Below are 15,885 nucleotides of genomic sequence, written 5' to 3'. Positions count from 1 at the left end.
CTTGCTCCTGGCTCCGCCCCCAAAGTCTCCTGGCTCCACCCCCAAAGTCCCCAGATATTTCTTTAATTGGACTTGGCAACCCTACATTATTCTTTCCCTGGAGGAGAAAACTTATAATGGCAGCAGGCCATAAAAGAGACTCAGTTGGCGAATATTTTAATGAAGTTCCTCTACCTATCTAAAATGTGTTTCTAATAGTATTAAAAATCAATATTTTTATATGTGTAAAATTAATATGAACAGTTATTCTAAAAATGAAATCTTCATCTAATTGTGAATATTAAGGTTATACCAGCAAAAATGAGTCTTTATGTAGAAAACTATTATTTAAATCAAGTCTTACTGACTAGTGATTTAAATCATGATTTAAATCAAATCCACCCTGCTACCCTCTATACTCTTCATAACCACTCTGTGTTGTAAGGATATCTATATGTTTCCATTTTGCAATATATATGTGTACAGTGATTAACAAATTTAATACCAGGGAAATTGGGAAGCAAAAATGGCCCCTGAAGAGCCCCAGCCCCTTCCCCCAATGAAGAGGGGACGGACTAAAAGGTTACTGTCTTTCTGCTGCCACAGTGAGCTGGATGCCAACCCAGTATGGGGAGGGAGAGCTGCCATGAGCAAGCTGGCTGCCCTGGATCTCTGCAAGAGTCACCACAACTTGCAAGAGCAGCTGGTCCAAGCATGCAGAGGACTGGGTGGTGTATAGCCTTTGTAACTTTGTTACAGGTTGGTGGCTTGACTTCTAGTTCCCTTTTGTTTTGTAGGGAAATGACCTTCAGGAAGAGCATATTCTTCTCTTTCATGCTTATTAACAATTCTTATATTCAAAACCTGATTTGTTTCCTCTGACCACCAGATGTCAGGTGCAAGATGGCCTGGTTCATCTTAGTGTTTGGGACAGCTTGATTATTATTTTTTGAACGTAGCCAGAAATTAGGATATAAAATGTTTAGTTTTAGCTGTGCGTCTTGTCTCGTGGTATGGCTAAGCTTCGCTGTGCATGCATGTGTTTGAGAATCACTGGGAGTTTTGCCAGCTATTTCTGTAAGCTTGATCACTGCTTATTAAAATCTCTTTGTAAGCAAACTTGGATCAGTCAGTCAGTTTATTATTAGTCACTGACCAGAACATGTAAGTCATTTAGAACAACCTTAAAAGAACCTTATAAAAAGTCCCACAAAGAGTCTACATATTAAGATTTGATGACTTGAGGGTTGTAACAGTAAAAAAGAATATAAAAGATTACTATTTAACCCTTTAAACCTTTTAAAAGGTCTCTTTAAAATTTGTTAAAAGATTTACAGTTTAGCCTATTTGTCTTGCTTTTTGCATTCTTTATAAACCTGGGAACAGAACCTAGCCACCTGTCTTGTTGTCTGGTGGTTCCTATCTGACAGAAGATAATGTAATTTGAGTTTATTTGATCTGCCAGGGAATCCTTCAAACAGCGGGCTGATAATTTCCCTTCCACTCACCGTATGAATAGAACAATTAAAGAATATATGCTCCAGAGAATCTATTTCAGATCGGGAACAGGAACAGAGCCTAAGTGCATAAGGAGTCCCTTTATACCTCCCCTCTACAACTGCAGATGGCAGGGACATACTCCTAGCTAAGGCCTTTCTAGTGTTGTGAGATTCAAGGAAGTATAGATGGGTGGCAGGGGCAACTATATAGGTACTGTTTGCTGAAGAAAAATAGTCTGGGGAACTGAGATCTGTTTGTCTTTCTATATCTAGCACTCTCTGCTTAATGAGTGAAACTTGGATCTTGCATATTGTTTCCTTGGGATTTCTGTGAACCTTGGTGCTCCTGGCTAGAGCCCCAACAGGTGGCCAGCTTGCTCATGGTGAAAGTGGATGTGAATGCCCCCCTACATGGGTCTGCTTTAGGAGAATGGCACTGCTAAAAGATCACCAACTGGAATCTTACATATACATTTGAATTTACACTGCAAATATTTTTAAACAGTTTTTGCTTTCTGTTGAGAATCAACTTTTAATTACTGTTTGCCAAATCCATCACCATTTTCCTATGGATATTTCCTCTCCAAGGATTTTTTGCCACACTTATCAAACACAAGTGCCTGATTTAAGATTAGTGGCATACATATAAAAAAAAATTTTCTGGTATCCATCCATACAGAATATTTCAAAATTTAATTTATCATTCCTCACAAGAAGTTTTATGTTATCAATTGTGCTTGATAGCCATGTCACAGTATGCCCCATTCCAAAGTCTACCAATCTTCCCTTGGAGGATGGATGAATATTTTTCAGTATTTTTAGATTTTTCAATAAGTTGTGTTGCAATTGAATAACTCTGATTCCAGCATCAAACTGCCACAGGTAATCTTTTTTAAAAAGTATAATATATAAAATTCATTTAATACATGTCACATATATATCACTCCACCAAAAAAGGGGGGGGGGGAGAGGAAAATGTCAAAGTACCCTGGGGTGTAGAGTAAATTTAGCAATAAAATTCATAACAACAAAGACTTATACAAATCAAGGGCAATATCAACAAGGAATCAAGGTAGGAAAAGTCAACATTGTATCTCAGGTTTGATAACAGTATTCCCCCTACACAATGTTTTGGAATCTACCCAAACTGCCATGGATAATCTTGACCAGTTCAGTTATTTAACATATTTATATCACACCAGTTCAGTTTTTAAATATATTTATATTACACTCTTCCTCTAAGGAGTTTTTTAGTGCATCCAAAAGAGTCATTTCAGACTGGAGCCAAAAATTTTCTTGACATGTGAAGCAAGCTGTGTCTACCATGCCAAAGTAGTTTGAATGCTACTCACTTCCAACTCCTGAGAATACACAACAACAGAATTTTCTGTTGCATATTTTCCAGCCACACGATTTTCACGAACTAGACTTTTAATAGTTCCCTCAGCATACAAGAGTTACCTTGTAAGTTGGAGAACATGGAGATGTCAAAGTATTTTTAGGTGTCCTCTAAAGCTCCATCAATGTGCAGTGAATTAATTCTCTACCAAATTTATCAATACCTTGATAAACATAATTTCTTAGTTTTAAAAAGTCACATTAGAGAGATAGCAAATCTCTTTGGCTTTTCTTCAGAACTACAATGAGTGTGGTACAGTGATCAGGCCGAGGAAGGCTCAGAAATCCCCACTAGATTTTTTTTTAATACTTAAATTTTTATTAATTTTTTCTTATTAAATAACAAAAACATAAAAAGGTAAAAATAATAATAACAACAAAACAGTAACTATAAAAGTACTCTAAGAAACTACAATCATATTATAGTTGTACATTCACAATGTCAGCTGAATTAGAGAAGATTACAATTTGCTTGATCAATAAAAAGAAAAATTTATGAATTTCCTTGGAATACACCTTTCTAAATGCTCATCTAAGTTAACATAGTTAAAAAAAGGAAACCACTTTTCCACAAAATTGTTTTCTTTCTGATGTAATTCATTAACATAAATCTGTATGGCTAATAGTTCAAGAGGACTGATTCCGGAATAAATGGAATATCTCCTTCTACGATGTGGTTTACAGTCTGTGTAATTGTTTTCCAAAATTTATTGATTCCCCGGGCACAGCCACCAATAGTGTAAAAATGATCCCTCTTGTTTACAACCTTTCCAGCAATCAGGGGAAGATTTTAAGTGCGACTTAAAAAAGCTTTTGGGGCATTAATTACCACCTAGAGAAGATTTTAAAATTTTGTAGTTTTAAATGTAGTAAGTAGGTGGAGTAAAGAGGGGAAGACCATATAGTTTGCCATTGTTCTAAAGTGAGTGTAATAGCGCAATCTTTTTCCCAGGCTTTTTGCTGACTCGTATTTTCCATCCAGCCTTTATAATTAAGAAGGTTATAAATAATAGAAGTTAATGTTCTGGCTTGTTTCAGATTTTTAAAAAAAAGCATTTCAAAAAGTGCCAATGGCCTATCTATTATGTCAATAATTTTAGGATTATGCAAAACATATGTATCTGTTGGTATTGGAACCACGGAATCACAACATTGTATTGCGTTTCTAATTGTGTTTGAGTCAACATTTTTTTGTTTTTAATGAGGTCCTGTAGTTTGTACAGTCTGGCTTCCTTCCAGATTCTGAAATCATTGGCACCACGCCCTGGAGCGAACTAGGCTTGGCCCAAGAAGCTTGCCATGGGTGATATAGATGGAATTAAAACTTTCTTGTATTTATCCCAGATCTTTAGTGTTAAGGATAGGTAAGGATTGTTGTTGGAGGTGAAGTGTCGATTATTTGGTAAGTTCCAGATAGCTTCCCTCAAAAGATCTCCTTCCAAGTATGAAGCCTCAATATGGATCCATGCCTTATCGGTGTCATTTGAGGCATACCATAGGACATTTTTTAGATTGGCTGCCAGGTAGTGCATTTCCAAATTTGGTAAGTTCAGCCCATCTTGCTTTGTTGGTCTAGTCATTAGTTTAAATTGGAAACACAGCTTTTTCTGAGATCACAAAAATTTAGAAAATAAGTTTTGTCTAATCTTAAAATCTTTAGGTGGTAAATAGTATGGTAAATTATAAAATAAAAATAAATATATTGGCATTATAAAGTCTTAAGCATGTCTATTTTTTCTATTAAGGTTAGATTAAGTTTACTCCACTGTTCCAGATTTAGCTTTATAGAGTCATCAAGGCGCTTATAAGTCGAAGAGTAAAGATCCTATAGGTTTACAGGTATGTGGATTCCCAGATGTCAAAAAGACTTCTGTACCCTTTTAAAAGGAAAAGTATTAGTTAGTTCCGTTTTGGATGCTGCTGAAAGATAGATAGGGTATAACTCTGACTTTGAGTAGTTAATAGTAAATCCAGAGTTTATGCTAAATTCTTTAATTTGATGAAATAATGAAGTGATTGACTGAAAAGGATTTGGTTAAATAAAAGACTGTGTCATCCGCAAGGAGACTTAATTTATATTCCTCTTGTCCTATTTGAATACCAGTAATAGACTTCTCATTTCTTATGGTGAATGCCAGGGGTTCTATTGAGAGGGCGAACAAGATGGGAGAAAGAGGGCAGCCCTGTCTAGTGCCTCTATAAAGATGGATGTCTGCAGACCAGTAATTATTAATAAAAATTTGTGCTTTTGGGTCGGAATATAAAGATTCATTTGATGTTAAGAACTTAGGGCCAAGGCCCATATGCTGTAATAACATAAGCAGATATGGGACCTCTACTTTATCGAATGCCTTCTCCACATCGATAGCAAAAGAACTGAATCGAATGTATTTTGTTTACCAAAATAAATTAAATTTAATGTTTTGCGGATATTATTTGTAATTGTTCTGGTAGGGATAAAGCCTGATTGGTCTATACATATGTAGTTAGCAATGATTTTATTAAGTCTGTTAGCCATTATAGCTGAAAAGATTTTAAAATCATTGTTAAGTATTGATATTGGGCTATAGGATGTTGGGTACTGTTTATCTTTCCCTGGCTTGGATACTACCGTAATTCTAGTTTCAGTCCAAGTTTTAGGCATACTTCCTTTTACCATTATAGAGTTGCATGCCTATACTAACGGATCCACTAACACAGATTAAATTTCTTATAGAACTCTATAGGTATACCATCCCTACCTGAGGCCTTGTTATTTTTGATTTTCATTAACACTTCTGAGAGCGCTGATGGTGTTATATCTGTTCCAAAAATAGGAAACGGTCTGGTGTTATTTTGATATTATAATTTATAGAGTTAAGATACTCTTTGATTTTAGCAGGGTCAGGTTTCTCAGATTTATACAACTGTTGGTAGTAATTATAAAATATTTGAGTAATGTCCTTGGATTTAGTAACCAATTGCCCTTGTGAATCCCGCATACTATGAATTAGGTCGGATACTTTAGTTTGTATAGCCCTATGCTTGAGCAACCTAACTGATTTTGGAGTCTTGGTAAATTGCTTTTGTTTGAATAGCATTAGATTCTTTTGAATTTGAGAAGTTTCCAATAAATCTAATTTCTTACGTTCCTGTTCTAACTTTCTTAATAAATTTTTGCCTCCATTCTTGGCATATTTAAGTTCCAGGGAACAAATGCTGTTAGTTCTATTATTAATGTTTGTCTCTCTTTTTCATATGCAGCTGCGATGGATATCAATTGCCCTCTTATTACCGCTTTAAAGGTGTCACATAACGTTTCCTGTGAAACACCCTTAGTTGTATTAAATTTAAAATATTCCTATATTGACGCTGTGATTTTTTCACAAACTGACTCATCTTGAAATAAAAGCCTATTCAATTTCCAATGATAGCCTTGGTTGTCATCATTTTGAGTGGAGAACATGCATGTTACCCAAGAGTGGTCTGAAATTATTCGTGGTCCTATCTCTGACTCCTGCACTTGATTGATTAGCCTTTTAGTTACAAAAAGATAATCGATCCTTGTATGAATTTGATGTAAGCTAGAGTAGTATGTGTACTGTTTAACATTGGAATTTAGGAGACACCAGACATCTGCCAGATTAAATGAGTTCAAAATATTTAAGAGTTCTGTAGTTTTTGTAGCTTTTCCCCCAGGTTTAAGTGTTTTGTCCAGTTTGGGGTCGATTATATAGTTCAGATCAGCACTGATTATAGTTTCGCCTATTTGGAATTCAGCCAAAAGGGTAAGAGTTGCCTTAATGAATTTTTTCTGATCTGCATTTGGTGCGTAGATCAAGGCAACTGTTAGTGGTTGTCCATCAAGCTCCCCTCTAACAAATATATAATGACCCTTTGGATCAGATTTTATTTTTTGGCAGTGAAAAGGTACAGAGGATTGCTACACCTCTGGACTTTGATGTCCCTACAACCTAGTAGCATTGATTAAACCACTTTGAAAAAAAAGTTTTAGAATTAGCCTTTTTCAGATGTGTCTCCTGAAGGCATAGGATATTTGCCCGCTCTTTTTGCATAGGGTTGAAAAGTCTTCTGCGTTTCTCAGGGTTGTTAAGACTCCTCGAGTTCCAACTATGAATTTTGTAAATATGTGACATCTCTGAAGTGAATTAAGAGTACTTTAACTATATAACACAACAAACAACCAGTAACCTAACTTCCTTAATTAGGGAATTTCAGAATTTCTTTCCGTGTCTTATATCGATAAGCTTCCTTGTCTGAAAAGAAGACTAAGTTTACAGGGAGACTAGGGTTCAAAATTATACCAGGTTACCTTACTGGGCAGTCCACCCTCTCATTCTATTATAGAATTTTTTTCTACTGCCTACAGCAAACCTAACCAAAAAACCCCCAGAGTGTTTAAATTTATACGTATTTCTAAGTAATCTCTTTGAACTAACAACACTTTATACCATCTTATCAATTCCAATATGAAAATTTGCATTCAACCTGAGTTATATTAATTAACTTCAAAAATACCTTAATATGTATTTCAGTAGTTTCTGAATTACATTAACTTTTGTATATATTCTGTAATAAATATATCAAATTGCTAACCCATCACAAGTCTACCATCGAAATTATAGTCCCCAAGCCATCCTTGGTGTTGGGAGACAAACAAAATTAAATCAGTCTGTAAAAATAATTTGATATAGAAATGCTAGTACCTTCACATGCCATCAGACTTCTATAGGTATTGTTTTACTCATCTACCTTCATACTAATATAAACACACACACATTACTACCCACCCATACTTATAAAAATAAATAATAATACCAGATTCTATGCACATACATTCCTACCTATGAAAGGGGGGGAGAGGGGAGGGGAGAAGGGAAAAGGGCAGCAGGGAGAAAAGGCGATGGGGGAATAAGAGTTGGGGATCATTCACTTGTCATTATTCATTCATACTCTCAATTTCATCAAAATTGCACTTAATTTATCCTCTATTCACATATTCATTCTTATTCTCATACACAACCTAAGACAATTCATTAGTATATTAATTAATTTCATATGAATTATTACCGTATTTGCCGGCGTATAAGACGACTGGGCGTATAAGACGACCCCCCAACATTTCCACTCAAAATATAGAGTTTGTTATATACTCGCCGTTTAAGACTACCCCCTCTTCCGCACACCTTCCACACACTTTCTCCTCTTTGTTCCTGCCTCATTTAGCGCTGGGTGGCAGAGCTTGCAGAGTAGTCTATCTCTAGACCGAATAAGCGTGGCCTTTTTAAGAGGGATGATTTCTCGCCCCCTGAGCTCCCACCCTTAGCCTTCACTGTAGAGGAAGAGTGGCAGAATATGGCAGCTGAGTAGGGAGAAAGTGTTTTGGGAGTTGTAGTAGTGCATAATATAAACACAGAAAGCAAGTCCCCACCTGAAGCAATCTTATAGTTAGAACTTCAATAGTACAGAAACAACAGAAGAAGAGGAGGGAGAGTTTAACAAGGAGGAAAGGAAGTTCAAACACAGGCATATTCAGGTAGAATAAACTAAAGTCTCCTGGCCAGTGTGGTATAGTGGTTGCTGGACTAGAATCTGGAAGACTTGAGTTCAAATCCCCAATCTTTCAGAAATTTAATTTGGTGGTGTTGGGCCACTTTTTCTGTCTCTCCCTCTCTCATTGTTACCCAGCCGGGTCAGAGAAGGATGCCTGCACACGCACGCAAGAGCACCCACAGGCTTGCACGCTTCAAAGACAGCCCCCGCCCCCAACCCCAGAAAGCAGCATGTGTGGAGAGGAGCCACTGGTTTTCGTGAGGCTTTTTTCCCTTTTTAAAAATGCCAGCTGGGAGGCCGCTCATCGCTTTAGATGCGTCAGCTTCTCTCCCCACCAGCCAGCAGGCCAAAAAATGCAGGGAGTCAAGGTGCAAATAAAAAGAGGGGGGGGGGGGAGGAGCCATCTTTGCAATATTTTTTTAAAAGTAGAAATCCTCCCTGCCCTGGATAATATCTTTTTACTGCGTTTTCCCATCCTCCATCTCTGGGGCAAAATTGGAAGCTGGAGAAATGGGAGACCATCTGCAATAAGGGCATTTACAGCCGAAGTGATACAGGGGAGGGAAGGGGGAATGATCGTTGGTGGAAACTGGGGGTGGGGGGAGCACATCTCTGCCTGCGTGCAGCTACAGTCACAGACAAACACACCCGGCCAGCAGATCTCTTGCCTCTCCCCCTCCCCGTACAAACAGAGAACGACAGACGGAGCCTGTAAGCAAATGCAAGTCTGGTTTGCCCACCAGCAAGAAAAGGGAGAAAGGCTCGAAGAGCATCCACGGCCCCTTTCTCCTGCTGAATGAAAACTGCCCCCTTATTCTCCCCCGAAGCGAGAGCTGCAAGGCAGCGAATCCCTAGGAACAGGAGACAGAAGGTCGCTAAATACCGTAATGTATAGGTGGTTGCTTTGGGTTTTCGTTTCAAGGCTGCAAAGACAGCAGCCAGAGAGCGAGCAACCGCAGAACTCAGAAAGGGCTTACTTCCAAGTAAGCATGCAAAGGATCGGGCTTGCACAGCACCTTTTCCCTCCACAGCAAAAGACAGCCTCTCGCCCCCGTGACCGCATCCCTTGTGCTTTGGATCTACCGTATTTCCCCGAAAATAAGACCTACCCAAAAAATAAGCCCATCACAAATGCATAGAAATCCTGCTAGGGCTTATTTTTTTGGGTAGGTCTTATTTTCGGGGAAATACGGTATCCCAACTGAAGTGCACCCGGCGTACAAGACGACCCCCCCACTTGGAGGCATGTTTTTCTGGGCAAAAAAGTCGTCTTATACGCCGGCAAATACGGTATTTACGAAGTATTCATCTATATCACTATTATAATACCATATACTTTCACACTCCATTCACTCTTATACTCATTCACTCTCTGAACACTGAGTTCCTTTACTCTCTTAGTAATTACTAGCATAGAGCTCCAATATACTTTGATATGCATCCCAGTGATACCAGTTATTTATATAGATTTATATCTGTGTCATAGAAAAAAGAAGAAACAAAAATTAGGAAAAGGATACAAAAATGAGTATATAGATGCAAATAATTTCACTTTTGTCCTTTCCCAAGCTGCATTTAGACCCAATGCATACAAAGCCAAGGTAGGTGCTTGCATTTTAACACATTTCACCTAGTGAAATCATCTTCACACTGTAAAACCATAGATATCAACAACAGTCACAAAGAAGATACACATATATGTTATTAACGCATTATAGCTAGAACAAGAGCTAATCCTTCCCAGAGTTGCAGCCTTTACTAATAAGACATAGTCTCGCAGAGTACTTCATACGCCGTCCTTGGTTTTGCTAGCAATAGCAGCTTTCTCCTCTGGTGCCAGAGAGATCCCCAAATCTTTTAGTAGAGTGTGTCCAGTAGGAGAGCCATTGCAGAAGACATACAAATCAGAGGCTGCACTCCATCAAAAACGCACATTCGAAGTGAACAGCTTGTTTGAAAAAAAAATTAAGGGCTCTACGTTTCTGTATAGCTTCAGGGAGAAGGTCAATTAGTACTTGTATTTTCTTTCCATTGTGGAAAAGCCCCTTTTTTCTTGCTTCCTTCAGTATCTTGTCCCTGGATCGTGGGTACAAGAATTGCACTAGGATATCTCGGGGTCTGTCTCTTCATGCTCTGGCTAAAGTCCCCAGTCGGTATGCCCTGATAATGGCCGGAGCTACTCCCTCCTCCGAATCCGATAGCTTTCCCGAGCCAAGTGGAGATATAGTTTACAAGATCACCTTTATTGTCCTCTTCCACCCCTCTTAATTTAAGATTGCAAGACCTGCACCTGTTTTCTAGTGTCAGCAGCCTGTCTGTTAGATTTTTTTTCTGGTTTTTGGAGAGTTTGCATTTGGGCCGCCGCCGCTTCACTAACCTCTGATGCGTGCTTGGCCGTTTTGTTTGTCTCCGCCAGTGCCGTTTTCAAGTTATCTATATCCAGTTTGACTGGCTGAAGGACATCATCCACTTTTTTTATATAGGAACTTAGTTCTTCCTTTAGTTCCTTAAGGTCTTGTTTGATGAGAGGGGTTGAGTCCTGCGACAATGGCTCTTTTTCTCTTTCCACTACCCCGGGCGCCATTTTGGGGTTTTCTGGAGGAGAAGGGAGCTGGGACTTCACTCGTTCTCCTGATTTAAAGAATGCTTCCACGTTCGCTGATTAACTGTTTTCATCTTCCTTTTAGCTGCTGCAGTCTGCCATTTGGTTTTGTGCATATCTCCGGGAACGTTTTTAGGCAGAAAGATTTAAAGTTGGGAGAGTGGGAACATGTTCAGATTTTTGTGTCCACCATCTTAGAGTGACGCTCCGCCCCCACTAGATTTTAAGTTAAATGCAACATACTACAGAATATTGCTGCAAAGATAAACTGGAGGAGAGACTGCCCTGAGCTCTTTAGAGAAAGGGTGGAACAAAAATGGATTGTACATAAAAATCCTCGGTGCCATTTTTAAGAAGGCTGAACATCACAAATTAATGTTCTACAAATTATCACTGTCAGCAGCCTTTGTAGCATGCTGTGAAAGCTGCTATCATTAGATTGGTTAATCGCATAATAAATACTATATAGGAACAAGATACTTTTAAGCCAGGGGTGTCAAACTCATTTGTTATGAGGGCTGGATTTGACATTGGGCTGGGCCATGTGTGTCATAAAATGTAATGCAAGGTAGCAGAGATATAACTTTGTAAAAGACACAAACACATTTAATTTTTTTTAAAAAAGATAAAACATGCTTAAAAGATTAACACTCTTGCAGTATTTTGTTTATTTAATAGTCTCTGATATCGCTATTATGTAGAAGTAAGATATTACTTCTGATATTACTTGCTGATATTAATCAGTATCCAGGGGTGGGCAACGGTAGCTCTCCAGATGTTTTTTGCCTACAACTCCCATCAGTCTCAGCCATTGGCCATGCTGGCTGGGGCTGATGGGAGTTATAGGCAAAAAACATCTGGAGAGCTACCGTTGCCCACCCCTGCAATATACTGCTATTTAGAATTTACAGATTTGTAGACCTACAAGGAGCTCATTATTATGAGCTGCTAATATAAAAAGAGAATTTTTAAGATTGTCTGTACCTTTCTAAGACAAAAGGTTTAAAAATATAATCTATACACATTGACAATAGTTTAAGAAGAGGAGACCTACTCAGTGACTGCACATTGTAATGTCCTAGTTTTGTAATTTCTTGGGATCACAGCTCCCATTTTCAAGTTCCTTTAACTTCTGTCACTTATCTTCTTCACTTACTGCAAGTCTGTGGGTAGAGGTTGTCTCTATAATAGCTCTCTGTACAGTCTAGCTATTATAAGCGTGTAATAAATACTGAAATGGGACTTTAGGAAAACAGAACTGTGCTGAGAGTATACTGCTTAGCTAAAAGGCAGAGTCAGCAAATTATGATTCATTCCTAGACACCAGCTTGAAATGTTTAGGCACCTGCATTACCAGATGCCAAAGATTCTTCCACAGTGAAAGAACTGGTGGCAAAGGAATAGATGCACACTGATCCCTACAATCTACTCATACAGCAGTCTGAGTCTTTAATACTCCCCCCTCCCCCAAGCTACACACTTGATAGGATTGACTGCAAGATCAACACAGCAAAGTCTAAAATACAAACAGGATTTAATTTTTCCACAGACACTTCTCACAATTCCCACTGTGTTACAGCACCAAACCAGGCATAGCGCAAATCAGCATATCTAGATAGGTGTCACTTAAAACTTACTAAGAATTTCTATTTGTTCCTTCAAGTCATCTTTGAGCAACATTCAGCAGTGTTCACTTAAATCTACTCCCTGAAATAAATATGAGAAAGGCTTTTCATTTCCTTCTCACGACACAACAGGGAGGCCATGGAACACAGCGGAGTGCCAAGCTGGAGCTTCCAGCTTCAGGCCCCTCTGCGGCTACTGCAGGGGCGGAGAAACACAGAAAGAGGAAGCGGGTCCGGCTGCTGCTCAGCCGTGGAGCGGCCTGCTTGGAAGATCCTTTGATGGGGGAAGGGCCGCCAGGGGACCAGCTGCGCGACTTCCTCACCCTCTCCGCCCCCCCCCCTCCCTCCCTCCCTCCGCAGGCGTCGGGAGCAGCGGGCCCTGAGGGGAGGCCCAGCCGGAGCTCTCCCGCCGGGCCCGGGGCGCCGTACCTGTCACGAACACCACGAACACCGCGCCGCGCTGCTTCGCGGCAGCAATGGCGGCCGGGATGGTGCCGGGGAACCACAGCATGATGGCGGCGGCTGGCAACGGGGAAGGAGCCCGGCTCTGACGCTTCCCGCTGCGCGGCCCAACCGCCCGTTCCCCTCGGCGCGCGTGCGCGTCACAAACGTCACCCCGCTGGGGTCGCGATGACTCGGGCTTCTCCGCCGAGCACTGCGCATGCGCCCGTGATGCAAGCGGGGGGGCGAGCAGCCGCCTTCGTGTCCCGTCAGCGGTTTCCCCTTAGAGCAGCGCTGGAGGCAGCAGTCGTCGCCAGCTCCCGAGGAGCCCGGGGAGTCCGCACTGCAGAGGCCGCGAAGCAAATAAAGCGGCTCCTGCTTTGGAAACTCCTTTGTTTTGAGGGGGCGACAATTTGGTGCCCCCCCGCGCCCAACACCCACAGGTCGGTTTCCCATTATATCCTATGGGGACCTGTCTCCACAGGGCCCAATGGAGGGCCCCGCGCACATTCATGCGCACCCTGAATCCCCTCCAGTCCCGGGAACGGCAGCCTTGCTCCCTGGGAAATCAGTTTGATTCCCAACCCCACTCAAACCTGCCCAAAAAATAAACCTAACTTGCCCAATGACACCCACTGTCATAAGATAATTAATTACACCTCAAACCCAACTCTCCCCATGCCACACTTGCAAATCTTTAGAAATTCCTCATGTTGCTTTTGGCAATACTACTATAGTGACTTTCCCTTGCCCTGTATAACAAAGAATCCCCCTAAACTAACATTAAAAACCTTGGTATTATTTTTGCAAGTGAGTATAGTTTCTTCACTGAAAAGAAATACCACTAGACTGGGGTGGAGTCTGGGATTGGGGAAGGGAAGGTCTCTCAGAAGGGTATACGCCATAAGAGTTCACCATCCAAATCAGCAATTTTCTCCGGGGTGATCTCTGGAAATCAGTTGTAATTCTGGGAGATCTGCAGGCCTCACCTTAACCACTGTTGAGAGGAAAATATAGAAATACATTTCTGCAGCTGTTAAATTTATCCTTTCCACTCCTGCTAATAAGCCTCAAGGGACTGACTTCTTCACAAACATGCAGGAGGTGAAATGACATGTTTACATTTATGTTTCTGTGGTTCTGAATGCTAGGAAGCAGATATTAAAAGCGAAAACTGTTTCCCCAGTACAGTTGCTCTGCCCTTGGACTTCTGCTTTCCTCGGCTCAAACGAACAGTTCCCCACCAGTTGTTGCATGGTGCATTTTGACTCATGTCTCCCTCCAATTTCACCCGAGTCTTCCTGATCTGAGGGTTGAGCGGCTGCTACTGCAGAAAAGGTCTAATTATGTTAGATGCAGACACAATGACCAAGACTGGTAGGTTCTATCTTAGCACAATTCTAAAAATTTTCAGAATCTTGAAGGGAGAGTGAGACTGGCTATAATGCTGTATGATCATGTTGCTCTGATTAATCTATTGCTTCCATTCTCCAAGATAACCACGACAAGTCTTCTGTAACAGGAGCCTAGAACATCTTTTTTTTTGATGAAACAGAATTGTCTTCAAGGTGTCACAAACTCTGTTTTTACTGCAATCCATTTGAATGAGAACATTTACTACTGTCATTTCCATAAACACACATTGTTGTTTAAAAGCAGCATTAGATATTTCTGAAAGGTCTCCCCTTTTCAAAACTTTAATCTCAGCTCTTAATGTTAGTTTTAGGATCAGAACATTTTAGGGTTAGAAACTCACAAATTACATCACAGTCATCTTGCTTTTCTATCCCAGTTCTGAACATTTAAGTATTCACTGACATACCAACATCAGTCCAAGAACTAGACTGAAAAATTCTCCATCCCAATGTCATTAGTATAACAGTGAAGGGATCCTGTCTGATTGGATGGTTTGTATGATCACTGTATTTAATAGTAAGCATTTTGCCCTCATGCCAGTCAATTAAGCAGAAAAATTAGACCATCCACAAACAAGAAGATATGTTAGGAGAATTTCCCACATATACAGAAATGTACAAGTTTGTAAATTAATTAAACCACCACTGCCAAAACATAATAAGGGCAGCTAACAACATTTATAAACATACAATACAATAAATATAAGACTTTAAAATTAACATTATTTAAAAACCAGTCAGTATACAATTAAAATTTAACTTAATTTAACTTAATCTGACAGTGACGGTGGTATTTCAGCGCTAATTTCTGTCAGTTTACATCATAATACAGGTCTTTAAACAGAACCATATTGGCAGGTCCCTTTGTTAAACAGCCATAATTCAGCAGTCCGTATACGCTAGCTTGAAGAGGGTGGTCTTGCAGGCCCTGTGGAACTGATCAAGGCTCTGCAGGGCCCGCACCTCCTCCGGGAGCTGATTCCATAGGGCCACGATTGAAAAGGCCCGTGCACGGGTGTTCTGGAGTTTAGCCACTTTTGGCCCAGGGATAGTCAGTTTATTTTTCCCGGCTGACCTCAGTGCTCTCTGGGGCTCATATGGGGAAAGACGGTCCCTCAGGTACGCCAGTCCTCGGCCATATAGGGCTTTAAAGGTAACGACCAGCACTTTGTACTGGACCCGGTATGTAATCGGCAGCCAGTGCAGTTCGCGCAGCCCTGGCTGTATATGCTCCCACCTCGGGAGTCCTAACAACAGCCTGGCCGCTGCGTTCTGCACTAGCTGCAGCCTCTGGGTCCGGCACAAAGGCAGCCCCAAGTAGAGGGCATTACAGTAGTCCAATCTTGAGGTGACCGTCGCGTGGATCACTGTTG

General features: G+C 40.5%; 1 protein-coding gene across 1 annotated transcript in view; it reads right to left on the bottom strand.

The window, feature by feature from the left end:
• UBXN4 (UBX domain protein 4) overlaps positions 1-13,352 on the bottom strand; it is a 63,185-nt gene extending 49,833 nt beyond the window's left edge. The window contains exon 1 of the mRNA XM_060257225.1: positions 13,086-13,352. Coding sequence (XP_060113208.1) covers positions 13,086-13,167 — 82 coding nt within the window. The 5' untranslated portion in view covers positions 13,168-13,352. The remainder of the gene's footprint in view (positions 1-13,085) is intronic.
• Positions 13,353-15,885: the final 2,533 nt, after the last annotated feature.

The sequence above is a fragment of the Heteronotia binoei genome, chromosome 16 (assembly GCF_032191835.1).
Source record: "Heteronotia binoei isolate CCM8104 ecotype False Entrance Well chromosome 16, APGP_CSIRO_Hbin_v1, whole genome shotgun sequence".
In the NCBI taxonomy this organism is placed as follows: domain Eukaryota; kingdom Metazoa; phylum Chordata; class Lepidosauria; order Squamata; family Gekkonidae; genus Heteronotia; species Heteronotia binoei.
Note: the sequence above shows the minus strand (reverse complement) of the source record. Positions and strands in the feature narration are given on the sequence as shown.